The sequence below is a fragment of the Rhinolophus ferrumequinum genome, chromosome 7 (assembly GCF_004115265.2).
Source record: "Rhinolophus ferrumequinum isolate MPI-CBG mRhiFer1 chromosome 7, mRhiFer1_v1.p, whole genome shotgun sequence".
Lineage (NCBI taxonomy): Eukaryota > Metazoa > Chordata > Mammalia > Chiroptera > Rhinolophidae > Rhinolophus > Rhinolophus ferrumequinum.
In genome coordinates, this window is record NC_046290.1 from 28,837,677 (window position 1) to 28,865,396 (window position 27,720).

The window sequence follows — 27,720 nt, forward strand, 5'->3', positions numbered from 1 at the left end:
TTAGAGAAAACAAAACTATTTCAATTTTATTTTCAAAGTCTAATTTTAATCCAGACTGAACAAACAAGCAGAAAAGTGAGAAAACTAACTGTATTAGCAGACACAGATGTACCAAATGTAAAACAGTGGGTTATTAACAGAACTATTTACATGCATATTTACAAGCAATCCCTTTGTACATAAGTTTTAGTTAGTTGGAAAAAGATTTTTTGACATTAGGTAAAAATAGGGCTGAGGTGGTACTACATTATAGTAAAAGTATTAGAAAAGTGATCTTCAAGGTGTATCAATTATAAAGCAGATGAAAACTTGAGTGACAAAGACCTAGCAAAATTCTCTAGTAAAAAAGTCAATGCAACTCATGCCACAAAATAAAAATGAGAAAGCCATATAAATGAAGCAGAAAAATACTCCAGGCTTCTAGGTAAAGTAATGAAGTTAGATGAAAAAAAAAAAAAAAAAATTCTAGGACTGCAATAAATCCTCAGTGAAGAATCTTGGTGGTTTAGTTTGGAGTTCTAACTCCTTTTTTTCTTTTTTTTTAATGACATTTTAACAGCCCTTAGTATCAAATAGCATCAGGATATGTAAATCAGTTAACGATATAGTCTAAGACTTTAGTGCTAAAGATTTTCGTAATTGTGAATCATATTTGAAACCCAATTTATTGAGACACTAAATGTAAAACTAAATGAAAGCTATATACTTATATCTAAAAAAAAGGGTGCTACATTTTTGCAGTAATACATATTTCCAGGCTAAGACCTTTTCCCTCAAGAAAAACTGAATTTAAAGGATAAGCTTCTAACCAGCTAGCAAAATTTACTTTCAACATTTTATTTATTTCAAAATCGATTTTATTGCAGCCAAAACAGTGGAATTAACTGTACATAATAAACTATTATATATATATACACATTTTAAGTTACAGGGAATAAAGTTTATTTTGGCAGACAGTGTTAAACAAAAGTTGTATACATTAGTAATGTAACTTAACATCCTTAATTTGGTAAAGTGTGACACAATTTCTTGCTTTCTGTGTTCTGCTAAATCATCATAACCTAAACTGCTTTATAAAACTGATTATGCTGACATTGAGCTTTACTGTTTTCGTTTGCGCTCTGATTCCAAACAAAACTTCTCATATGCTTCTTCTATTTCAGGGTCCATCTCATCATCAATATCATCGAAGTATCTGTGAAAGGAGCAAAGATGACTCAGACGTTTCATGTTTTTCAGTTCAGAAAAGGTCTAAGATGCTAAGCCATGAGAAAAAGTGACTGAGCTGTGATAGAACGCAAGCACTAACTGTTTAGAATTACATTAATTGGCAGTCCTCAGACAACAACTGCTTAATATGATGAGTTAAATTTTACACTGGATTTTGAGTCTCTTGTCTTCAAAGTTAAGATTCTGTTATATATTTAGACATATGTTAAATTCTTTAACCTAATCTAAAAGTTAAATCAAAGGCTGGCTTTACGTATAAACTCGGGGGCTCACGACTGAATTTCATAAATTTATCTTATCAACATAAGTTCAGATGTGCCCTTCACCTCTAATGCTGCGTTAATATTTTATGTCTACTTAACATCAGAAATGGTATTCCTACAATAACAATTTAGTCAGATTCCATTTGGAATCAGGCTTTCATAGCAAAAAGCTACTTTCAAGATCATCTATTTCAGAATTTTCCCACCTATGCAGTGGTTTAAAATGATGGAAAACAAGGCTTTCCATAGTTAAGTAAAAAGTTTAAAGTACCCTGTGAAGGGCTTAATATACACATTTTTACTGAATTCCCACAGTCACCTTAAAAAGATAGGTACTACTATAATCTTCATTTTAGAGATTAAAAAACAAACAAACAAAAAACTCCAGGAGATTAAATAACATAAGATTTGTTAAGTATGTGGCAGAGGCAGAATATGACTCCAGATCTTTTCCCTTTTCTATACTTTTCCTCCACAACAAGACACTGACTATATGTCTTCCCATCTCCCAATAACCTTTTCCACCTACACGTGTGACAAAATTATACTGTTTTTAACATGGTTGTCTGAAAATTTTTGATAACTACTACATATATACCACTATATATCATCAAATCAAAATGCACATTCTTTCATTATCTACTTTTTTCTGGTTTAAACTCTACCTACAAACTGTGGCCACAGAAATTTCACAAATAAAGTTAGTAGCTAAAGAGAACTTACGGATCACCAGCCCCCGATAAATCTGTTCCATTTTCTTCATAATCTGGAAAAAAGTCTTCTCTTTCAAGTAACTCTTGATATTTCTCTTGGTAATCTACAAAAATAAAATGAAAAAATTTAAGAGCTGAAAAAATTCCTAAGAAATGGCCAGTTATCCCTAAGAAATTTTAGTATTATGACTTTTTAAGTAGATCCAAAGTACAAATAGCAGTAAGCTATTTTAACTTACTTGTTATTAAGTAAGCTTAATTATGTATTTAAGAACAGCATTTACAAATCTTATTTTCTGATTGGTTTGCTTTTGCCCCCCGCATACTCACAAATTATATATAATATTCCTCTCAATATGTTAGAAATCAAAGCCACTGTGAATATACCAGAGTACATTTCACAGCCTATGTGCATGCTGTTTACATTTTTTTACTGCTTCTTTCCATCGGACAAAATATTGGCTATATAATTTGTTAGGGAAGAACGTGTTTTTTCTATACCTATTTTTCCTTTCACAAGGAGAGATTTCAATCAAACATCCTGGCTTCCGGCCTCCCCATTATTCCTCCCCAAGGTAAAGTGAGCTATCTATCTGGCTAGCAGGTAACAGCCATTGGTCCACGTTTCTCAATCAGAGGAAGCTAAGCAAGCATAGGTTCTGAGCATAGGGGATCTTTGTTTCTTCCCTCTACTTAAGACAGCTGGAAGGTAGCTATGTGATAGATGTTTCAGCTATACCAACTTTCTAAGGCAATACATATGATATAGCTCTCCATCTGCCAACTGTCTTCGAGTTACTAAGTATCTTATAAGATTAGCATGTCTGTAGGGAGTCCTTGCCTTTGAATAATAAAATAGATCAGTGTATATTAAAACAAGTTTTAATAAAATTAGTTTTCTATGAACATTACCTCAAATTTTAATCAAATAATATAATTACATTAGATTGGATAAAGACTATGTTCCCAAGATTGTCAGTCTCTGTAACTCTAATTCGAGCTTAAAGGATTAGTGATATCTTGACATTCAATTCTGGCAATTTGGGGACCATTTTAGGTGTAAAACGTTCCTGCAACAAATACTTGAGGTAACAGGTAAGATATTCTTTTAAATGTATGGGTGACAAAAAACATCACGTCATCCGATGACAGAAATGGAAGGGAACTGAAAGTCATACATAATTACTGCAGCTGGGAGGCTGGTAAACCATGTGCAACAAATAGGCTTGGATTTTAAAACACACAGAAGGTCAGAAAGGAAGGTCTTGGGCCCATGTGAAACAGGGAGATGGAATTAATGCTCCACAACCATCTCACCCTGCACAAACCCCGGACAGTCAAAGGACAGATATCTCAAGCAAAAGATGGATGGGGGAAAAGCAAAATGAAAAACACCTCAGTGAAAGGGAGTTAGCAAAGAAGTTTGGTTGTCTCTGCCTGGATTTGGTAGTACTCTGAAGAAACTGGTTACCCAGAGAATTTGTAACAATGGGCCTGGAGCCCCCATGACAAGACAGTAAAAACTTGTCCCAAGTCACTATTACCCTGTGGCTCCTGGCAGGAGCAAACAGAAAACCCACTCTGGACAGATGTTCCAGCAATCCAAGCCACAAGGAATGTTCATGCAGATAAACAAAAGGCAGTTAAAACACTGGAGCAATCTCAAAGGACTATAACATATGTAACTTAACTGCAAATGATTCTTTTTTTTTTTTTTTTTTTTTAAGGAGGGTGCAGCTCACAGTGGCCCATGCTGGGATCAAACTGGCAACATTGGTGTTACCAGTACCACACTTTAACCAGCTGAGCTAACCAGCCACCCCAACTGCAAATTATTTAGAAAAAAGAATGAGTGTGGAGACAACAAATGATAAACAGAGTAAACTTAACAGAAGCTATGTCTGAGTAAAGGATAAATGGATGTTCTTTGTACAATTTTTACATTTGTAACTTTTCTATAAGTTTGAAATCATTTCTGGAAAAGTTTAAGAAAGACGGCTGAGATTGCAATAAAAAAGATCATAACATATAAACAATTTTGGGTATAATAATCTGAAAGAACAGCAGGATTGGAATTAAAAGATAGAACAAAAATACGAAGCAAAAATAAGTGTGTTTAGAATGATGAGAAAAAAGGACTCAAAACTTTGAGAAAAGATCAAGATACTTTGAACAAAATGCAAAAACAAAATTCAGTTTCAAAAACCAAACTGAATTTCTATAAAAAATAGTCACTAGAAATTAACGATTAAATAGGATCAACAGATTAGACAAAGATGAAGAACAAAGAACCAAAAGGAATCAAGGTAACATTGAAGAATAAGGGAAGAAAAATTTGTTTTATCAGACAGCAAGATGTATAGTGAGAATAATTAAGAATGTGGTATTGGTGTCAAGATATACAAACAAAAGAAAGATCTACATACATTGACAGAGGTATAAGACACAAGCTTACAGAGGAGTTACATGGTACATTTTATCTAAAAGGGGAAGGATGATTCAACACTTATTGCTGCCATGGGAGATGATGGAAAAAGTATATCCCATATATAAACAGTAGCCAGACAGATTGAAGACCTAAATATAAAAAACAACAAAGTAAGACTTTTTAGAAGAAAATGGAATTTGATAGTAGGAAGGAGACTGGCCCAGAGAGCACAAACAAGACAGATACATTTAGTTTACATGAAAACTCAAAGCTTCTAAATGCTCAGACATAAACAAATAGTAGGACAGCACATACTGAGAAAAACTAAGGATCATTTTCTAGGCTGTGCAAAGAATTACAAATCAGTAAGAAAGATAAATGGTCCACTAGAAATATGGACAAAGAACACAAACAGGCAATTCTCAAAAGAAGAAATCAAAGGTCAACAGAAACATGAAAAGAAATTCAGTATCATTAGTAGGAAAATCAAAATGTACAATTTCATACAATCATACTGACAAAAAAAACTAGGTCTGCTAACAATTAACTGTTGCCAAGAATGAGAAATAGAAAAGCAAACCAAGTTCTTATATAAACACTCCGAGTATTACTTGGCATTTAAAATGAATGAACCAAATGTATATATTTCAACATGAATAAATACCAAAAATAATATTGAATAAAAAGTAAGTTGCAAAAGGATGTGCACTATAAGATACCATTTACATTAACACTACTATGTGATAATACCTATTGTTTACAGACTCACATAAAGTAAAAAGACACCACAGTGACACAAATGTAAAGGACAGTAATTACCTCGGGGTAAGAAGTAATAGAAGGACTGAACTTTGGGAGGAGGGGATCAATTACAGGACAGATAATGGTTTTAGTAGTATCTATTGGGTGTTTGTCTTTAAAAAGATCCACAGTATATGTTAATATGGCAAATGACATTGCCATAATCAATGAACTTGGTTTAATTTTTTTTTTTTAAACATTTGCCATTGTAACTAGGTTTTTTTTTTTTTAAAGGAGGGCACAACTCATAGCAGCCCATGTGAAGATGGCACAGGCAACCTTGGTGTTATCAGCACCACGCTCTAACCATCTGAGCTAACTGGCCACCCCGAACTTGGTTTAATGTTGACTGAGTGGTTTTATCTTGTCTGTGAATCAACAGGTCAGTTTTCTGTGGTTTTTTAAATTATGAAACATTCAAAAAATTTAAGTCGAAAGTTAATCAGTCCTTCTTTTACCTCTTTTGTGCTACAGGCACAGGACAGTTAGTGCCTGCTAGCCAAAGGAAACAAAAGGGAAAACTCCAACAATAAGCTGTTTGTAATTGTACCAAATGGGAAAAATGTCTCTCTTGCTCACACTGTAGTCCCATTTATCACAATTAAAGCAATCTTTTTATAAATGTCCTTTTCTGGAAGAGCAAGTGTGAAGAGACTTAGATTTTAATTAACTTTGACCCACCAAGTATTAATGAAATCCGTAATTCTTAGTACCTGTGAATATTAACCCATATTAATGAAAGTTGCTGACTATGTAGTGAACTAGAACCATCTTTTCTTTCCATTCAACCACCTGGAAAGTTTAAGAGTATAAAAACAAAATATCAGAGGAAATACAAAATAAAAATTGCTGCATTTAATTGAGGTATTCTTCCAATCCTTCATTGTTAGGGTGACAAGACACTATATACTGAGTCAGATGTCCCATCTGAAATGGTTCCAAGTGTAACTAACCATTGTAAAGAATATTCCATGAGAGGGCCGGCCCGGTGGCTCAGGTGGTTGGAGCTCCGTGCTCCAACCACAAAGCTGCCGGTTCGACTCCTTGACTCCTGCAAGGGATGGTGGGCTGCGCCCCCTGCAACTAAGATTGAACACAGCACCTTGAGCTGAGCTGCCTCCCGGATGGCTCACTTGGTTGGAGCGCGTCCTCTCAACCACAAGGTTGCGGGTTCGACTCCCGCAAGGGATGGTGGGCTGCGCCCCCTGCAACTAACAACAGCAACTGGACCTGGAACTGAGCTGCGCCCTCCACAACTAAGATTGAAAGAACAACAACTTGACTTGGAAAAAGTCCTTGAAGTACACACTGTTCCCCAATAAAGTCCTGTTCCCCTTCCCCAATTAAAAAAAAAATACTTTCAAAATCATAAAAAAAAAAAAAAAGAATATTCCATTACTCTGAGAGACAAGCCTTTACTCTGTATTTTAGACTGATGTGAACTCTTCAAAAAGCTACAGCTCTGTGCTGGTGAGGTTATTCTTTTTCTGTAATTTACTATCCTACCAAAAAATGGGCAGAAAATGACAGGGACAACATACCTGGATCAGCTGCAGTGAAGGGAACGCCATCAGATGTATAAAATGTTGGTTCATTCTAAGATGAGTCAAAGTGATAAAAATGTTATCATTTCAGAACTCATTTGTAAAAAGCACATTATTAATGAAGCGTGGCTGATGTCATTCATCTGTACCTGATAATGCAGGAGCAAACAAAACACTAACCCCCTAGTAGCCATTTTCATTTTATTGAGAAAGTCTATGGTTTTCAGATTTCTATTCTATTATCTCAAGTTCTTGTGGTTCTAACACTGCAGTCTATTGTCTGTCACACTCATGGTGAATTGTTCTGCTGTACACTATGATTTAGTGTCAGCTCATGTTTAGTTGTAGTTCCTTCCCCACTATCATTTTCTCCTCCAAGAATTTCCAGACTGGAGTTGTAGGAGCATTGTTCCATAGTTACCTAATGTTTGGTCATGTTGGGAGCTTCTGGGCATCACTGGTCTGGTAACTGTTTTTGTTTGCTTGTTTTACTTTACTACAACATGCAAAGTAAAGGTTTGAGATGCAGGCTATGAATTCCCTGGAAAAACTGCTTCCTGGAATCCCTATGCTCACCCAAGTCCAAGCCTTGTTAATTTCCCTTGCCATTGGATGGATCTTTCTCTAGCCCACCCAGTCACTGGAGGATTCCATGTTTCTTTTATTTACCATGTGCTTGCTGCCATGTGACCCTAAGCGAGCGACAGGCATTAAATTCTGAGAACAGCTTTATGTATCTCATCTAGAAATTTCCAAAATTCAATGGGAAAATTCAAGCAATAAGCAAAATTTAAAATGTAAACATTGGCATACCATGAAATAGTTAGGATCATTTTCAGGTGTTGCTTCTCTGTATGTTGAGGTTACATGGACTCTACCCCAGTTACTTGACCGGAGTTCTACAAGCTTCAAGAGCATCTGTTTTACGTCTCTGCAAACAAAAGGTGAAAAAGAGTTCAAGTATATCCTCCATAAGAGTTGTCAGGCTCTAAAATACCACAGATTTCTAAAACTAGTTCCTAAATTTAACATGTACATTCATTGCTTTTTCTAGACATTTCCTACAATGACACAAGTTTACATTTAAAAAAAAAAAGCCTTGAAATTTGTTCCATGTAACTATATGGTTCTTAAAGGCAGTGGAATATCCTACAAACATTTTTATCCCTCCAACTGGACTTATACTAGTATTTTACCCAGATATTTATCGGACAATAGCTAGAAAATTGGTTAGGTGAGCAGAAGCCATAGGTAAAATATGATGCCTTTAAAGGAAATGTTTCTGTAGATAAATCTGTAAGATTTCAATTATTCTGATGAAGTATAGATTTAAAAACAGATTTAAAAACAACCCCCAAAGAAAAAGCAAGGAATTGAGACCTACTGGCTGTCTACATTACTTCATTTCTTACCTGCTGCAATTTGCATCTAGGACAACATTTTCAATTCTCTGAATAATTTCTACCATATCAGTCTTTCCTTTTTCCTTCCAGGCATCTTCCAAAACTGACCCTGTCAACTAAAATAAACAAGCAAAGAAACAGGCATCAAAATAAAGAATTCAATAAAGTATAAAATTCTAAAAATGTATTAGTAGCACTTTAAGCATTCTTTGAACAAGATGAATTTAGCAAGTTAAATATTCCCAGTACTTCTCTACCATCTGATATTCAGGGATCTCTATACCTTCTATGTTTTTCTTGATTGAGAGAACCTAAAGGAATGACCCATAGCAGAATTTTAATCATAGGTTTCATGTGTCAATGACCATATGGTATACTACCTGTATGTCTAAAACAGGCTATAAAATTTTAATCAATATGTTTTTTTGAGATATACAACATACAATAAACATTGAAGCTTTGAATTAAAAAATACAAACTTCATCAGAAAAAAATGAGTTAAGGATATAAACAGGTAATTCACAGAAACTAAAAAAATGTCTAATAAACATGAAGAAATTCACTAATGATCAGAAAAATGCAAATTGAAATGATATTTTTGTTTTTACACATCACCTATGACAAAACAAAACCCAGGATTGATTATATCCATCACTGATAAGGATTTGGGGAGAAAGGTATATCATGCACTGTTGGTGGGAACAGACTCCGGGTGAGCATTTGGAATGGAAATTCAGCATTACAGAAGGTCCCCAACTTATGAGGGTTTGACATAAAATATTCTGACTTTACAATGGTTCAAATGCAATAAACATACAACAGAAACTGTACTTCAAATTTTGAACTTGGGTCATTCCCTGGGCTAGCCACTGTGGTACGAAACTCTCCCATAATGCTGGGCAGCGGCAGCGAGTTGCAGCTCCCAGTCAGGCGTACGATCACGAGCGCAAACAACGACTACTCAACAGTGTATTCGTTGTGTTAGATGATTAGGCCAACTGTGGCCTAACGTAAGTGTTCTGAGCATGTTTAAGGTAGGCTAGCTCAGCTATGATATTTAGTAGGTTAGGTGTATTAAATGCATTTTTGACTTACAATATTTTCAGCTTCCAATGAGTGTATTGGGATGCAACCCCTTCGTAAGTCAAGGAGCATCTGTCCTTACCAAATTTAAGTACACATACTCTGTGATCCACCAAATCTATATGTAGGAATTTAACCTATATAAACAACTGCACGTGTAAAGACATGGTGAAAGATTACCAACAGTGCTGCAGTAACTAAACTGAGAAAACCCAACTGTTTGACAACAGAATGGATAAACAATGTGCAAACATACAATGGAATGCTAGGAAGCTACTGAAGAAAGAAGTAAATCTATGTGTCATGCAAAGATATTAAGATCTTATTTACGAGAGCATACTTAGAGACATGGGAAAGGAAGGAAAGGGAATTTACAGATGAGGGTAGAGTGAAGGACTTCCATTTTTTCACTTCTAAATTTTGCTTAAGTACATATTGCTTTTCCAAAATTCAAAAAATTTGAGTGCAAAGTAAAATGTCAGCATTTAAAGTAATAACTTAATTTTGAATTCATTTGTGTATCATACATACTTTTCTCCAAATTGTACACTAAAGGGGTAGAACTGTTACATTTAAACAAATTAGTAAAACCTACCTTCAGTAATTTTACTGCACAAATTAAGTTGTCATCCATAGGATTAGAAAGGAGGGCATTCAGCAACTCCCGTAGACCAACCTGAAGAATATCTGCCCTTGTAACCTGTCCATTTGTTCCTTTGATCTTTTGGAACAAAAGAAAATGAAAAGCAACTATACCAAAATATAATACATATATGTAAATGCCCTAACAAAGTGTTGGCAAAATAAAGTCTTTTACATTAAAAATATACCAAAATCATAGGAACACACTCTGGTATCGTCACAAAATTAGACTTACTTTACACGTAACTAAGACCAGTAATAAAACTGGTAAACTATAGGTAGGTTTTCATTTACCACACATAACATATGGTCACGGAATTTAAGCCTCCTTGAATGTTACTGCTTCATAAAGTATTCTCTAGTCTATTAAGCTACGCCCTTTTTTGGGAACACATAGCACTTTATTCTGCTTCTTATACTGATTAAAAATACTGTTTTGCATTAGAATTGTATACATATCTTAGCTCTCTGGCTACAAGAATTAGGAGCCATGTCTCATCTTTATGCTCCCCACAGACACAGCATCAGTACTTGCACATACGAAACTCAGCAGCATTCCTAAAATGGCTCCTCATTAAAAGCATATTTTAGATTGGTGCTCTTATTTTGGCTTATATAAAAAACTGAAAAAGATTAAGACATGAGATTAAAAAAAATTAAGTCCACCTGTGATAAAAAGGGATAGCAAATGAGGCACCAGACTAGACAAAGACCTTTTAAATGTGCTGAGATGCATATTTGATAGTGGATTTATGTGTTTTTTCAGTGGTGTTTATGATACTAAGTCCTCAATTCAGAGTTTAAGAAATATACCTATATCTAGGACTAGTCATAAAAAAAAAAATTAAGCAAATCCATTACAAAGTAATATTCAGCACTTATGTTGCTTATTAACAAGCATATATTGAAGTATACCGCCAATTTAGAAGCAAGTTTAACTGTACACCTTGCATAAATGCATTTTATGTGGAAGATTTGTAAAATAGGACCAAGAAGCACTAATCTGGGTGAATTAGGTGAAAAAAATCAGAAACTCTAGTCTCTCCTCTCTTCATGCAAAGCTTTATTAAATGTATGTTTAATATTTATGTTTCTGATGAAAGAATTGAAAAAGGTATAAATGTCTGTATTGCAAAAGCTTAACGTTGCATGTAAACCATGGCTTTCCAAAAGGACACAAAGACTTTAAAATGCTCAGTAACTACTTCCCAACACTTTGCCCATGAACAGGAAAACAAATGTTACTCACATTCCATTAAAGTTCAGACACCGCCATGAGTGGGTATTAAGACATTATTTTCTTTCTCTCCCATTCTCCCTGTCCCATTTCACTCTTAATGTTATAAAAGTATCATGTAAACACAAAATCCTTATTAAGATCAATTTGTGTTCTCAGGCTTTCTCAGAACATAGCAAAAGAAAAATTTCTCCTCACCTCCAGGTTAAGATAAAGTTCTCCCAGAAAGAGTACAAATGCATGGAATCGTTTTCGAGTCACTTCATCCCCTTTTGCAGCTTGATCTTTAACTTCATATTCAGTCCGACATCTAATAAAGATATTCCTTTTATAATCACACGACTTTTTTTTTAATTGGGGAATATTGGGGAACAGTGTGTTTTCCCATACACATTATATTTTTAAATAGTCAAAGAAGATAACCATTTGTCGGTTTGGTTGTCCACAAGCAATACAGAGGCCAAATACAATGTACCAACTTCCTGACGTTCTATAATAAAAAGTTCCTGTCCATTGTAGGAACAGAAAATAGTCTCTTTCATTCTAGGATTCCTAGTTTTAAGAAACTAATAATAGTTTGAAAATAAACCTATTAGATCAAGCCGTAGTAAGTTTAAACAATATAGGTTTCATGAGGGATGCTGTATACTGGCACTAAAAAGAAGGAAAAAAAATGCCTCACCTTATTTATCTTATAAGCATTTCTGTTTAAAAAAGCACTGTTATTATCCAAATTCTCTCTGTAAAATGTTCTACTCTTTCTGAACATATGAACTTTTGAAATGTATCTTTAAAAATATATTACTGGCCTCCAACTAAGATGAAAATAAAATGAATTCTTATCAACCCTATTATTCTTATTATTTCCATTATATGAATCAGAGAAAAGAAATGAGGGGAAAAGTCCCCAGTTGAGTATACACATAGGAAGCGATTAATTTGGTTTCTATTTCCAAGAGACTGAAGGAGTTAAATACCTTATTTTCCCCCAACTTAGCCCAGTGGCCTTACACAAGTTAACAAAAGAAATCCTCTTCTTGGAGCTTACAGACATAGTTCCTACAAGATTTCTAAAATAATGACAATAAACTTGTCCTTGCCTGCGTCAATGAATTACGGTGTTTGGCTATTGTCACTAAAATGAATTTTTTTAAATGGTCTTTAAATGTTTACTATTTGGGTGTTAAATATTTTTTTCCTACCTTTATTGAAAAGATGGTGAGAAAACTCTAGGAATGTCATGTTTTATAAAATTAATTTTGACAGTTCTTTTAAAGATCAAGGGAGGAGCTTATGGAGACTTAATGGCTTTCATACATGAGGGACCAGTTTAGGTTGCTTTGTAAAAAAAATTGTTTAAAAAGAAAAAAGAAGTCACTTCAAGAATTAACCATGGGTCAATTTGTGAATCAACCCTAAACCAGGATAGTTTGTTGTGCCTACGTGACTGATTCCAGTGTTTACAAGCTATGTTAAATGAGCAACATCTTGTGCATGAGTCAGACATAGAAGATATTTGTTACCTTCTCATCCATATTAATTCCTCATCAGAAAAAATGTTGGGAATATCTATAAATAGAACACTCTGGTTAATAATGGAAAGGACCAGTTAATTAATGCCAATTCAGTTATCCAAGCACCATGTTGGCTGCTCTTTCTCTGTCCTTTCTTTTACGATTTTGCAGGTAAGAGCTTTGATGAAATGATCTCCTTTTTGTTTTATAAATATGACTATTATACATTAAGTTATGTCAATGTATGTGCAAAAGTAAATCTCTCCCCCTGTACATGGTTGATTATCTAGGTGAGAGGAAAGACCCAAAACCTTTTTAGGGTGAAGAGTTCAATTATAAAAACAATACATGCTTATTTCAGAAAGGTCAAAGCAAAGAAAAACGAAGAACAGAGAAAAAACAAAGAGCAGAGAAAAATCACTGCAACCCAGAGATAACTGCTGTGAAGGTAACTTAGGTCTTTTCCAAGTATGTATATATTTTTAAGTCAGGTAATAGAATTATGCCCTGCTCTTCATTGTTATATGATTAGCCTTTCTCCATGTTAATATCCTTGACAGTACCACAGAACTACAGAAGCATACAAGGGGTCAGGAGTCGCAACAGTGGTTCTCAACCATGGCTACACAGTAGAATCACTTGGGAAGCTTTAAAGAACCATGCCCAGGTTCCACTTCAGTCCATTACGTTAGAATTTCCAAGAGTGGGGGCAGGGTCTCAGCCCTATTTTAAGGCATAGCCAGGGGTAAGCAGCACTGGGGAAGATAAGCAAGCCTTTCTGCCACCCTACCTACTAGAGGTGCCTGCTTTCACATCTTTCCAGAAGCTATGATTTTCATTTCCTCAATTATAGGCTAAGGTTAGATCTTTCTCTCATTTATAGTTTTCCAAATTGTTCCTATTCAAAGCCATTCCGAATATTTCTATTAAAATACTGGCCTTTTTCTTACATTCCTAAGAGGCCCCTCTTTTCATAGTGAATAAATGAGCTCATTACCATGTGTTACGTATTTCCTTATTTTTACTTTTCAGTTCATATAAATTTATGACTACCCCCAAATATTATAACCTATATGTAATTAAATTTAAATGATCTCTTTTTAGAGCCTGTGGGTATCATGTCTTGCTTAAAAGGGCTTTACCGACCTAAGAGTTTTGTTTAATTGTCAATTTTTCCCCTCGCATTTACTGTTTCACTTTTATTTAAGTCTTTAGTATATCTGAAATATATTTTGGTGGGAAGACTGAGACAGGAGCCAGTCTTCGTTTTGTTTTCCCCCCCAAATGACTAGCCAGTTGTGTCAGCAACACAATTTATCTTGTACATATGTATGTGAAGTATCACCTTTATCAAAAGTTTAATTTTTAAGTGTCTCTGAAGTGTGCTTTTGGAATTTTTATTTTGTTCCAGTGTAGTGTAACCACATGATGGGAGTATTTTGCACCCATTAAATGTATCTTTAAAGAACTAAGGTGTAAATTATAATAAACTCAAAGACAACCTTATTATCGAAATAACTCAAATTATAAGAAAGTTCCCTAAATTAGTTAAATGTCACCCCAAAAATATCTAATATATACCAACAATATTTGGATAATTTCACATGCTGATTCTAAAATTCATTGGAGAAAACAAGCATGCAAGAAGAGCAAAGAAAATTCCACACAACAAAAGTGGGGAACTAACTAGATATTAAAAAATTAAGAGCTTTTAAATAGTATGGTAATAAAACAGGAATAGAACCAGTGATGAATGGAATATAATGAAAGTCCAGAATCAATACCCAAATATAAGGATACAGTGTGATAAAGGTAGCAGTTCAAATCAATAACGAAATGGATCATTCAAAAAAGTGGTATGGGAAAAACTGCTTAAACATGTGGCAATAAATAAATTAGATCCAAGCTCAAAACCAAAGCACAAAAGTACTAAGAAATATGTAAGTGATCATTTTTAAGATCTTGGGAAAGGAAAGGCTTTTCCAAGCACAACACCAAAGGCAGAGACCATTACAGAAAAAAAATAGCTATATATGTGACTATAAATTTTTAATACTGTACAAATAAGAATGGTCTACCTATTCTCCCCTGCAACTTTCTATAATATACAGTCTTTACAAAAAAAAAAAAAAAAATGGTAAAATTCTAGTACCTTTAGAAATGTTCCTTTAATTTTATATGGTCACACTAACCTTTGAAGTAGCAATTGGCGGAAGTTGCCACTCTGTGGGCTGATTGTCAGATGATGGGACAGGTAATTACACAGGCGAGCTCCCATGTAAGAGAAATTTGGAATAGATGTGGCCTTTAAAAAAGAAAAAAGTGTTGTAGGACACAGATAAGTTGTCATTAATGCAAACACTTAACAGCAATATTTTAGAGAGGAAAAAACATTTCTACTCCCCAAAACAACCATATTGTACAGAAAAATGTACAAGTCTTTTGTAATTGCTAGGACCAGAACAGGTACAAAGAAAAATATTTGAGGCAAGTTCTCCCCATCATTTACCTGAGACTACCAGAAAGCAAACAGACACTATTGCTTTATACTAACCCATTTTTGCACAAAATATGTAAATGAACCCACTTGCATAGTGCCCATTATAAGAATATTTGCCAAACTATTGATGTGTGGTGCTTCTCAAGAATAGGACAGCACTGACTTTGGCATCTAGCCGTCCAGAAACAGGATTCCCAAGCCTTCTGATCTGTGACTTTGGACATCACTAAACCTCTCTGAACTTCAGTTTGATTCCTATAGAGGTGCTTAATAGTACCTGGTGCAAGAGATTAACACTTCAAGAACAGTCCAAAAATTCTTGGGGTAAAGAGGAAATCAAAACGGGTAAGCCATTTAAAGAAAGTAAGACAGTGATGAAACACCACATATCAAAGACTGTTGACATAGACAAAGCAGTACTCAGGAAGTTTAACTTTCATTGTAGTTTTTAAAGACTGTAGAGAACATATGAATAGTTCACTACCTAATATTAGGTACGAAAAACACACATTAAGAGGTCGTGGGACTCGGCCAAGGTTACAAAGGTATTTGGATAATTTCACATGCTGAGCTAACAGATGTCCTTGCAACCCTATTTTGGGTCTACTTATTAGCTGCTGTAACCTTAGATAAGTCATTTAGCTTCTCTGTTAAGATACATATAAAATGGGGGTAAGAGTATCACTCAGCCACTGAGGATTAAATGAGTTAACTACAAGTCAAGTGTTCAGCTTTGCCAGGCATGTAGTAAGTACTTTATAATTAGATCTTTTTATTTCTAATTATTTCCTTGCTCAACCAGGATCCTGTACATTTCTCATCAAGACTGGTTTCTCCTGACATCACATGTGTTTATGATGTATCTGGTACCAGAAAAGACTTGAGATTCAAAATTTATACTTTTTCCCAAATATATGGTGATGGAAGGAGAACTGACTTCGGGTGGTGAACACACAATGGGATTTATAGATGATGTAATACAGAATTGTACACCTGAAATCTATGTAATTTTACTAACAATTGTCACCCCAATAAATTAAAAAAAAAAAATTATACTTTTCCCATTATTGGTGTTGCCTGTTTTCTTTTAGTTTACTTTTAAAATTATCACACACTTTAAAGACTAGTTCTACAGGCTGCTTCCGTGCTGCACCTCGATTTTACTCCCATAGACAACCACTTTCAATTCTTTCAGCTAAGAATTTAACCTCTGTATCTGCATGATCTGTGATTTTTCAGTTTAGACATTATTTCTTCCCACCATGGAAGATGAGCATTTAGTTTTCACCCTGCTTAACCCCACTCCACTCCACTATTTCACAATCCTTCCACCTACCATTATGGTTATACCATGATATCATTCATTAGTTTTGTTTCCATTTATAGCTAAACCATGTCTTATACTGATTTCTTTCTTGTACAACTTTCTTTTCCCTAGACTTACTCATTTTTTTCTAATACTTTGCTTTTTATATACTTCTCATTGCTTTATTCTTAAACTCACTACTTTGTAAATTTCTTAATATCTTCTAAGCGCACCTGTGCTGGTCTCACCAGGAAAATCTTTCCTGGAGCCTTCTGCCCTATTCCAGTGACACCTGGCTCCTCCAGGACTGCTATGCTCATGGCTAATGTCTTAGGATCGATCTCCTTTCATCATCACTTAATAATACACTTAGCATCTCCTATAAAATTCCCCATTTCCTAGTGCCCATGTCTTGGTCCTTGTCTTAGTTGCTGTTTGCTGGAGCACTGTCTTTAATAACTTCTCAAGAAGGGTTACAATAAAATTTCAAACTGACTACTCAGTGCAAGAATATCTAGAGGGTCTAGTTTTTGTTTTATTTTTCAAGCAATTTTTTTTATCCCCATTTTATCCTTAGAAATTTTTGGTGATTCTGCATTGTAAATCAGGGAGATTCTCAGCTTTCCTCACCGGCTTGGAATTCAACTTTTTTAGATCTGCCATGTCAGTTACCACTGACCCACCTGCTTTCTAGTCTCCCAAACTGATACTTCTATCTCCTTTCTCCATCTCAGTACTTATGGGATTCTGGCTTTTAAAAATCTCCATATTGTCATTTTAATGGTATTTGGTGAGGAATCAAAGTTGAATATGTATGTTTAACCTGGTTTTTTGTTTTGTTTTTAACAACAGGTCTTCTTTTGTTAGTTGCTATGAGTTAATTCCCTCAATGAAACTTAAAGAACTGTTGGTAAATCTATGTATCACTGACCACAGAATGTTAAAACTTAAAAGAACGCTGAGAACATATTTGAGGAACCAGCTTTAAGACAAGCAAAGAAATTGTAGTTTGTCAGGTCATATCCTTCTGTTCAGCCCTAAAGAACTATAATCAGGCAGACTATTGAAGAGCTGAAACTAAATAGAAGAGAAACCAAAAAAGAATTAAGAAATAAGTATAATTCTTCTATTTTCTTATCTCACATTGCTCCTCAATCCATTTAGAGGCCAAAAGCACTTTTCAGAACAAACAGAGTATTTCTATTTTCCTAAAATTTCAGGCGTTTCCAGAAACCTGAAAGTTGGCTAGGTAATCCGGCAGGGGTCCAGAAATAATCGACAACAAATTGGAAATGTAGTCAAATGAGACACTAGATGGGATTAAAAAAAAAAAAAAATCAACTTGCTATCATAATCACCCTTCCACATATTCCAAGTCTAAGTTGTTTATTCAGCAATGACTTAAAGAACACTAAAAGTTATATTTCTGTTCATCTACTATTCTGTTTTGGCCAGTCTCACACACTCAAATGTCTTCAAAATCCAGTGTTACCTATTTTTCACTCCTTAAAATAACATTAGTTTGTCAATGACCAATATGCTAGGATCAAAACTAAACAGTATGTGAAGAAACAATCTAGACTGACATCAGACTTTCAAGGAATTAAGGAATTAAGATATATCCTTGAAAATTTTAAATGAAGTAAAAATAAGCAGAAATGTTAAAACTTAACATACAGTGCTTTGTGGTCTGGGGTTTTTAAAGACTCATTTATGAGGCAACAAAGTTCTTCCATGATTTTTTTCTTCCCTACTCTAATAATGCTATATAATTCAACATAGAAAAGAATTAGTCTTTTTAAAGTATTATTAATTACAAATCCTATAAAGCAAAGTGTGTGTGTGTGTGTGTGTGTGTGTGTGTGTAAAAAAGGTATGACTCATGTAGCCTTCCTCATAAATGGCCAAAGCTCCTTACAACTGCTTGTATAGAGCCTTGGCTACACAGGTGCATTTGCAGTCTGGCTCTAGCTATGGATGCCTAACTATAGAATTTTATACAACAGACACATGAAAGCTCCCATAAACCATAAAGTTAATGAATGAGGCAGGTGAACATGAACCTGGCCTCCCTCAAAGAGCAGCTACCATCCGTGGGCTTCAAGTAAACTATCTGATAATCACCCATCAGCCAACATACCTGTTGATAGATGAGTTCCACAAGTTCTTGCAAAGCATCATCTGTTGTAACCCAGCCATTCAGGGTCTCTGCAAACTGTTCAATTTCAGTTTCAAAACTGCCAGGCTGCTCTGTAAGATGATTCAAGAAATCCTGAACATATTCTGCTAGAGTGGGATAATCCTCACAACCATCCTCATAGGATTCCTATAGATAAAAAGTTTAAAAATTATTAATCCATGCAACTGGCTAAAGTAAACATGAGGCAGCTTTAGGTTGAATTGTCTCTAGCACAAATGATTTTTAAGGACCCTTCACATGATAAAATTTGTTATTTCCTTTAATAAAATTAAGTTCACTAAGGAATCCTTCTTCCATGCCCAATGGTCAAAATGTTTTAACAGAAGGGCTCCATCTAGCTGGATAGGGAATTGTCTTCTCATCCGATAGATTCACAAGATGGTGAGAAATAAAGTTTAAACCAATATAATACCAATATCAAAATTAAAATGTTGACCTATTTAAGGAGACAACAAGATCTAGGATTTGCTTCAAAATGGGAGGGTAAGGAATGCAGAATTAAGAATGGCCACATGTAGCTAAGTGACAAGGCCATGGCAATTCATTATACCATTCTCTATATTATAATAGGTATTTAACAATTTTTATATTGAGAGACACTAGTAAGGTTTGTCATACATCTGTTAATCCTCAAGGAGAGGGAAATATATATAGTTTAGTGACTATGAAATTTCATCATAGTGTACAGTGGCAGGAGACTTTCTGGCTGCTATGTCCAGGTTTCTAGCCAACCTTGATAATAGTAATTTCCAATTAATATCTCCACCACTACCACCTTTGGAAGTTCCCAACCTTTTAATTAATGGCAAGAGAATGAGCAAGGTGAGTATTGCCAATGGTAATAGATCAGTGCACAAGCTTATACTTTCAATGTCTAGAAGACCATCCAAAGCATCTTGAAGTTTACCTAACAGTTATGATCTTATAATAACCATATTGCTTGATGAAATTTACCTTTCTGAAAGAAGTCAAATGAGAAACCAATATGAAAGAACTAGAATTATGACTACAGTATAGAAGAATTTTATGAAAGGGTTAGGTTCTAAAGTCAGTGACTGCATAAAGGAAAAAAAAAGTCACACCTAGTCAAAATTCCCCTTAGGAAAACTCCATGTTGGAGAAGGACATACAATCTTAAAAGAAAGACTAACACAGCCAATTTTTCCTCCATTGTTGGTGCTGACCACTATTTCTTCAGCTAACCACCTTCAGAAGCCATATTGCATAATTTTTATTTCTCTCTAGACATTAAAGTGACACATTACATGAGAAATTGCATGTACTATATGTATGAGAGGCACTCAGGAAACACCAGCTGCAGGACAGCAGATTCATGTGCCCAGATCGTGTGCATACAGCGTTCACTGACAAGAGCAGGTGACCTCTCATGTATTAAATGTTTGTCTGATCACACAATTGAATCCATGACTCTCATTAATGTTGATGAAATTCAAACCATGAATCATAAACATTACAGCTGTGTAACTGAGGATGAAATGAGTTAATGAGTTAAGTAAGTTAATGAGTAAATGCCCCTGGACCAGTGACTAGCACATAGTAAGGCACTAAGTGTTCAACAAATAAATTTTTAAATTTCTGGGAAAAGATCAAAACGTATTCAAAATGCAACAGTCATGTTCTCATACCTGAAAGGGTTAAAGCATAAAAAGCATCCAAAAAGTAGAATGATAAAAAGCTGTATTTCTTGGTACGTAGGATGGTATTCTAACCGATTAACTAATTAATAAGTTAATAACCAGTATATTATCTACTCAAAACCATTTGAGGGGAGGTCGGTTAGCTCAGTTGGTTAGAGCGTGGTGCTAATAACACCAAGGTTGCCGGTTCAATCCCCACATGGGGCACTGTGAGCTGTGCCCTCCTTAAAAAAACAAAACAAAACAAAAAAACCACTATTTGAGTGTGGAGTATCTACTAAGTGCCAAAGGCTGTTCTATGTGCTGTCGTGCCATGAATAAAGGAGAAAAAGTCCTCCTCCTTAGGAGCCAACTTTCCATGATGGAAGACATTATTCAAACATTGCGATACCCTATGAAAAATGTGGTCAGGGAAGGATCCTGAACAGTTTACATCTAAACTGAGATTGAAAAAGAGGGGGAAAAGAATCCAGCCATACAAATATCTGAGGAAAGATATTCTATGCAGTGGGAACAAGAAGCATATAGGCCTCCAGGAGACAGGTGTTTGCCTGAGGCCTTTAGGAAAGGCCAGAACACAGAAACTGAGGCTGGGTGGTGGCTAACACTGTAGGGTGATGGGGAACACACTAAGGAGAGTGCCTGGAAAGATAGTGGGAAAACCAGGGCGGGTGGGGAGCAGGTTAGGGTGGGTTTGATCGAGGAAGGACCATGTACCAAGGACCATGTCATTTGCACAGTCACATAGCTACTTAGAAAAATGGAGTACACAACAAAGCTTATACTTTAACCTCTATGCTATATTCCAAATAACAAACAAAGAAGCTTAAATGCCAACTTCAACATATATACAAGGATACTCATTGCCAAAAACTCATCCAACAATCCATCAACAAGGAATTGGTTAAATATATTACCTTATAACCATATAATGGAATGTTATATAGCCACTTAAGATATATTTACATTATCAATACAGAAATATCACCAATATAGTGTTAAAGTTAAAGAGAATACAGAACCATAATTTAGTACAACTTAATTTTTTTAAAGAGAGACACAATGAAAATTTTGGAAAGATAAACAAGGGATAATAGTAGTTACCAATGGAGAAATGTTCATATTATAAATATTGACCATTTATTATAAAACGGTGAAAGCAATTATTATAAATGCATAAATAATATACTTAATATTAACCATATACGTGTGAATTTTACAGTTAAAAACTAAGTTTAAGTTTTTGATATATAGTTTTACAGACTTATAGTATCCTACCATTAATGATAATAAAAAGCAGGAAGTCTATAGGTCCTGACTGAAGGTATTAATTTCCTAACGATCTCTATCAAATGTCATTTATTATGGCAAAATGTAGTTTAGAACATTGATTTCATTTTTTTTTTTTAATTAGCAAAACTCTTACAAAAATCTGAATTCTGAAGGTAAAAGCAGAAAGTAAAGCCGCTTTGAACATAGCAGAACGGGATTCAGAGCCTGTCGTTTTAAGCAAAAAAAGCAAAAATATTCTGAACAAACAAGCACTCCGACATGTTTGAATCAAAGCTTGTGTTAGTTCTCTAGTACCAGATTTTTTTAAAGTACATATTTCTTCAGTCTTCAATGTGGAGTTAATTAAATGGCTTCCAAACTGAGGAATAGTTAAGTTTTATTTTTCTTGGAAATAATTCTGTGACAAGAGATTAGGAGGGACATCAATTAGAAAACTCCTTTTTCACAGTAGGTACGTTAAATACATTGTCAAGATGAGAACCTAGTCCAAAGCAGTGGGAATAAAAGGAAACTAATCAGACACTTAGTGGAATAGTCAAGACTACAGTTGACCCTTAAACAACATGGGTTTGAACTGCGCAGGTCCACTTATAGGTGGACTTTTTTCAGAACATACCTGCACTGTTTTCAATCTGTGGTTGAGTCCATGGATGAGGAGGGCCGATTAAATGCATTGATGTATGCCATTTTATATAGGGGATTCTAGCAACCGTGCATTTTGGTATTCACAGGAGTCCTGGAACCAATCCCCTGTGGATACTGAGGGACAACTAAGTTTTTGAGGAGTCAGAAGTTACATGTGGATTTTTGACTGAGCCAGGGTTGGTGTCCTTAACCCCCATTTTGTTCATGGGTGAACTGTACTTTAGTTAACTGGATTGAAGGGGGGCAAGAGTATGAAAGAGAAAGGTGAACTGATATACCACCAAGGTTTTAGCCTGAACAGCTAGTTAGGATATAAAATCATATGAAGTTTGAGGAGATACATGTTTTTGTACTTGAATTTAAACATGAGATCCTCACGAAGAGGTCAAAACAAATGGAAACACAAGCCTGGAGTTCAGAGAAAGAATTAGATTTCAGAGTTATGAGCAGACAGATAGGCAATGGTTAGAGTCTAAGGGATAGGTAGGTAAGATCACCAAGGGAGGTAATACAATGGAAAAAAGACAGAATCTCCAAGACTACAGTCTGAAGGAAGAAGGAATAAGCTGCAAGTTGTGAAGATAAAGAAAGAATACGGCCACAGAAGCCAAAAAAAAAAAAAAAAGGTAAATGAGAAGAGGTGCTCATAATATCAAATGCTACAGAATTTCATAGGTTGAAATCTGAGAGAATGATTGCAGAGTCTTGGAAACAGGGAGATGATGAATAGAGAAGGAAAATCAAAATAAAAAAATTATTACCTTAAATACTCAGTTCTTAAAAAGAGAACTTTTCTAAGACTGAAAATACTTGGTACCTAGCACGGACACATTAAACCTGACTTGTTAAACTTTAAAGATTATCCTCTAGTCAATAAAGTCCAAGACGAGGGTTAAGAGGACAATAGATTTTAAAACCTGGAACATCAGTAAATGTTGCAAGAATAGTTTCAGTACAACTAGAGGGATCAGTTTGCAGCAGTTTGGTCAGTGAGCTGTAGTACCAACAGTGAATAATTTTACATTTTGGAGAATGTCACTACTGAAAGGCAGAAGAAAAACTGGGCAGTAACTTGAAAGGGGATGTTCTTAGAAAAAAGGTGGGATTTTTTGTGTGTGGTGGGGGAATTGTGTCTCTTAATAAATGTTTTATGAATTCCTCTGTGAAAATTTTGGTTCTCATAAATGATTAAATATTCAAGACGTAATGGTTTATCTGAGAAGCGCAATGCCAGTAATAGATGGATATAGCAACTCACTGGTAAGAAGGCATAGAAAGCAGGAAATTCTAGCAATGGGATTAGAAGGACTAAAGATAAAAGAGCTTAGAGTTTTGGAAAGGTTAAGAAAGCACAGCAAAAGACTAATATAAAGGCTTTTAGGAAAAGCATGCATTCTTGAGAGCAAATCTAGCTCAAGGATACCAAGCAATAGATTTTTATGTGTCTAACAAAAGCAGACTCAAGGAGTTTCTGGAGACCAAGCCAAGACCACTAGAATAGAGGCTTTACAAAGGTAGGAATTTTTGTCCACTTTGTTCAGTGATGCACCCCCAGTGCTTGACTCATGGTAAGTGTTCAACTGTTTGTTGAATGTTCAAGGGAAAGACAAGGATACTGCTATTCTGTGACTACGTGCATTGCGAAAACTCCTTAGTCTTGACAGAGGGCTAAAGGGTAAACAAGTAAGGCTTGAGAATGTACCAGTGCAGGGGTACCAAACTTGAATGCTTATAGAATCCAGGTGGATTACAAACACATGAAGTAAGTGAGCCAATGAGCAAACTAGAGCTCACACACTCCCATCTAAAGGGGCTGCCTCTACTCAGCCAATTTTTATCAAGATAACAAACAGTGCAGTATGACTGGATCTTATGATTTCAAGAGAAACCAGAAAATGCAGATTTGCAATATCTAATTTAAGTGTTGGTAACTTATTAAAAAGTGTTTTTAAAAAAAAGAAAAAGAAAAGAAAAACAGGGCCACAAGTTTCCATTACGTAATTCATTCTAGAGAACTGAGCATAGAAGGGATCGATCTACTAAAGGATATCAAGAAATGCCTAAAAGATGACAGTGGCTCAAAGTAAGTGAACTAACATAGCTTTATGCACTGCTCTATACAGCCCAGGAATCACTTGATCTATGTAAAACTAGTTGGTACAGAACTGAAAAAAATTGCATCCCTCTTATAAAACAGCCCAAGTCAATAGGGAGACAAACAAGTGGGGAACTCTAGCTGTAAGAAGGTAAGTACTCTTAAGAGTTTTTTCAACTACTCACAGCTCTCCAATGATTCCTTTCCTCTATGAGCCAAATACAATTTTCTGGCAAGAACCCAAGCTGCTCTTACTTCTTCTACTTTAATGATTGATGGCCCCTTTCAACCCAAATCTAACTGCTCTTCCTGCTATGCATATACATCCCTCCTTCTATCCCCAAAGCTTTTTCCTAATGCAGTCTAAGATGCATAGTTTATAAAATATGGAATACAGCTTTTCCATACTTTCTACCAAATATGGAAGCCAAAAAAAAAAAAGTAAAAAGCCAAAAAAGGTGGCTTATAGTTATAAGGTAAATACGTATATTAAAACCACAACTAGATACCACACACCCAACAGAATGGCTACACTTAAAAAAAAACAGAAAATACTAGGTGTGGGCAAGGAAGTAGAGCAACTGGAAATTGCATACTACTCCAAGCATACATTGGAACAGTGTCTTAGGAAAACTATGAGGCAGTCTCCACTAAAGCTGGCTACCCTACGTCCCAGCAATTCCATTCCTAGGTATATACCACATAGAAACAAGGGCACATAGCCACTAAGACATGGCCAAGAATATCAGCCCTATTCATAATAGCCCCAAAGTGGAAGCTACCCAAATGTTCAATAGACAAATGGGACTATGGTTTAGTCACACAATGGAATGGCATGAGAATAAGTCACTTCCAATTACATGCTACAATATGGATTTTGATGTTGAATGAAAGTGAAAAACAAAAATAGCTTTCTGTATGATTCCATTTATATAAACTTTGAAAAGAGGCAAAACTATTATAAAGGCAAAATAGTGGCTGTACTTTATCAAAACTCCTACATTTCTGCGTAATAATTAGCATCAGAAACACCATTTTAACCTAACAGAGCCCATGTGTACTTCTCAACATTCAAACACCTACCTGAATTAGTCTGCATGAAAATCACTTTTGATTTACCCTAAAGCAACCAATGAGTATTCAGCTATCTTGCTAAAATCAAATAAAAAATCAATTTTACCAGGCCACTATACTATAGGCTATCCATAAGTATGGACAAAGACTTTAGTTTTATATATTGAAGAGGTCCTTGCCTACATCAAGTTTAACCGCCTAGAGATACTCTCTAGAGGCTGGGAATAGGGCAGTTAACACAACAGACAAGAATGCCTGCTCTCAAGCCTACACTCTGATACCCTGACTATAATAACTACAAAGTATATTCCTGAGTCGGGAATATACTTGAGGAATATACTATATTCTTGAGTTCAATGAATTCATGTTTTTATGTGTTGTACAGAAAGCACCAGCATACTGATTAATGGATAACCGTATTATTCCAGTAATATCAACCTCGAGTTGTAGTAAAAGGGTGCACTTACTGTATAATTAGAAGAATAACCTGATGGGTAAAATTCAGGGGCGTTAACAGACAGCTTCGACATTAACACAGGAGCTACGACCACCTGGGGTTTAGCCATCACGGACTCCGAGTTCTGCTGTGGGATGTTATCCTGTGAACTAGGTGGAGCTCTCTGGGGTTTCGTTTGTTCTGAGAAAGGAAAAAAGGGGATGGGGGATGTTAGATGCGTTCATTCCTTTGTATAACAACTTACTACACAATGAAAAGTTATCTGAGAAGGGCGGGTTTTTAAGAGTTAAACAAGAACCATCACGAAATTTAAGGTTATCGCCAAGATATGTGTAGAGAGCCAGCGAAAAGGAACAATAGACTTGCTTTAAAGCTCCTTTAGGTACATACTTGCCTCCTAAATGAATGCTTGAGGTTTTTTATTTTTAAAAGAGTCGGCTGAAAAAAGGTGGTTGCTCACCTAAGATCTCCCCTTCGAGGGCTGGGGAAGAGGAGGTGATTTTTACTTCCTCCCGGGACAGCAGAACTCGGAGACCGCGCACTGGGCCCCTCCCCCCGCCGGGGCGCACAAAGGATTCCAGCAGCCACCTTCCAAACCCCGTTCCGGGCCCATCCCCACCCCGAAACAACCCGGCCCCTCGGGGACGGCTTTCGGGGAACCGGGGAAAGGAGGAGACAGCGCGCCGGCTCTCGACGCGAGCGGAGGGCCGTGGGGAAGCGTTGGCCCTGAAGGACCGAGTCCCCTAGAGCTGCTCCGTACCTGGGAGCGCCCCGGGCCGGGGAGGCCGCTGGGGGCCGGCGGGGAACTCGCACTGGGCCCCTGGCGGCGGGGCCGTCCTGGGCTGGCGCAGCGGCGGCGGCTGCAGGAAGCCCGGGGCTTTGGGCTGAGGCGGCGGCTGGTGCCGCGGCCGCTCAGCAGGCCCCGCTCCGTTCGGGAAACCGCCGCCCTCAGGCCCGCCCCCTCCGCGGCCCAGGCCCCGGCTCCGGCCCCGACCAGCACCTGGAGCCCGATCGAAACCGTCCGACATGCTCCTCCTCCTCCTCCACCGGGGGCCGCTGCCGCTGCCGCTGCGCTCTGGAGAGGACGCGGGAGGAGGCGCTACGGGCCGGCTGTCGCCGCTGCGCTCACTCGTCCCTCATGGAGGAGGAGGGCGGCCGGCCCCTGCTCGGCTCCTCAGCGCTTCGGGCGGAGCGGACAGCAGCTGGAGAACCCGCCCCTCACCGCTACCCTCCGCTTTCCAATTCTCCCCTAAAGCCCCGCTACCCCGCCTTCGGCGCACTGGGGGTGAAGGCAGGTCACAGCGGCCCCCCGCGGCCCGGAGGCCCCGGGCGCGTCTGCCGTGGCTCCTCCGCTTTCGCAGAGGGCTGCCAGCAGCCGCACAGCAGGCCGCCCGGCGAGCGGCGTCTCGGCCGCGGGTTGTCCTGTCCGCTGCGGGGGCCCGGCGGGGACACCTCGGGTCCCGGGGCGGCGCTGGGTGGAAAGAGGGACGCTTACCCCAGGCGGGCCCGACCTATGCGGTGGTCCTCAGGAGAGAAGTGCAAGACTGACGGTTGATGCCAGGAAAATAAAAATACGGGGGGAGGGGGCGTGAAGCCAGCGCCAGGATTCGCGGACGCGCTCCTCCGTGGCGCGC

At 36.9% G+C, this 27,720-nt stretch overlaps 1 protein-coding gene across 3 annotated transcripts; it reads right to left on the reverse strand.

The window, feature by feature from the left end:
* Positions 1 to 27,720, reverse strand: PAIP1 (poly(A) binding protein interacting protein 1). 3 transcript variants are annotated; one of them, XM_033111016.1, is made up of 11 exons: positions 27,582 to 27,720; positions 26,097 to 26,266; positions 18,805 to 18,990; positions 15,051 to 15,163; positions 11,543 to 11,654; positions 10,061 to 10,186; positions 8,392 to 8,498; positions 7,793 to 7,910; positions 6,977 to 7,031; positions 2,217 to 2,310; positions 1 to 1,195 (listed from the first exon to the last, which is right to left on the reverse strand). In XM_033111016.1, exons 2-11 carry the CDS (start codon positions 26,193 to 26,195, stop codon positions 1,102 to 1,104), a joined length of 1,104 nt encoding a protein of 367 aa, XP_032966907.1. In that variant the 5' UTR covers positions 26,196 to 26,266; positions 27,582 to 27,720; the 3' UTR covers positions 1 to 1,101. The 3 variants fall into 3 exon arrangements, with proteins under 3 accessions (XP_032966907.1, XP_032966905.1, XP_032966906.1); XM_033111014.1 differs by lacking the exon at positions 27,582 to 27,720 and adding an exon at positions 26,847 to 27,322; XM_033111015.1 differs by lacking the exon at positions 27,582 to 27,720 and adding an exon at positions 27,087 to 27,335 and having other exon boundaries at positions 829 to 1,195.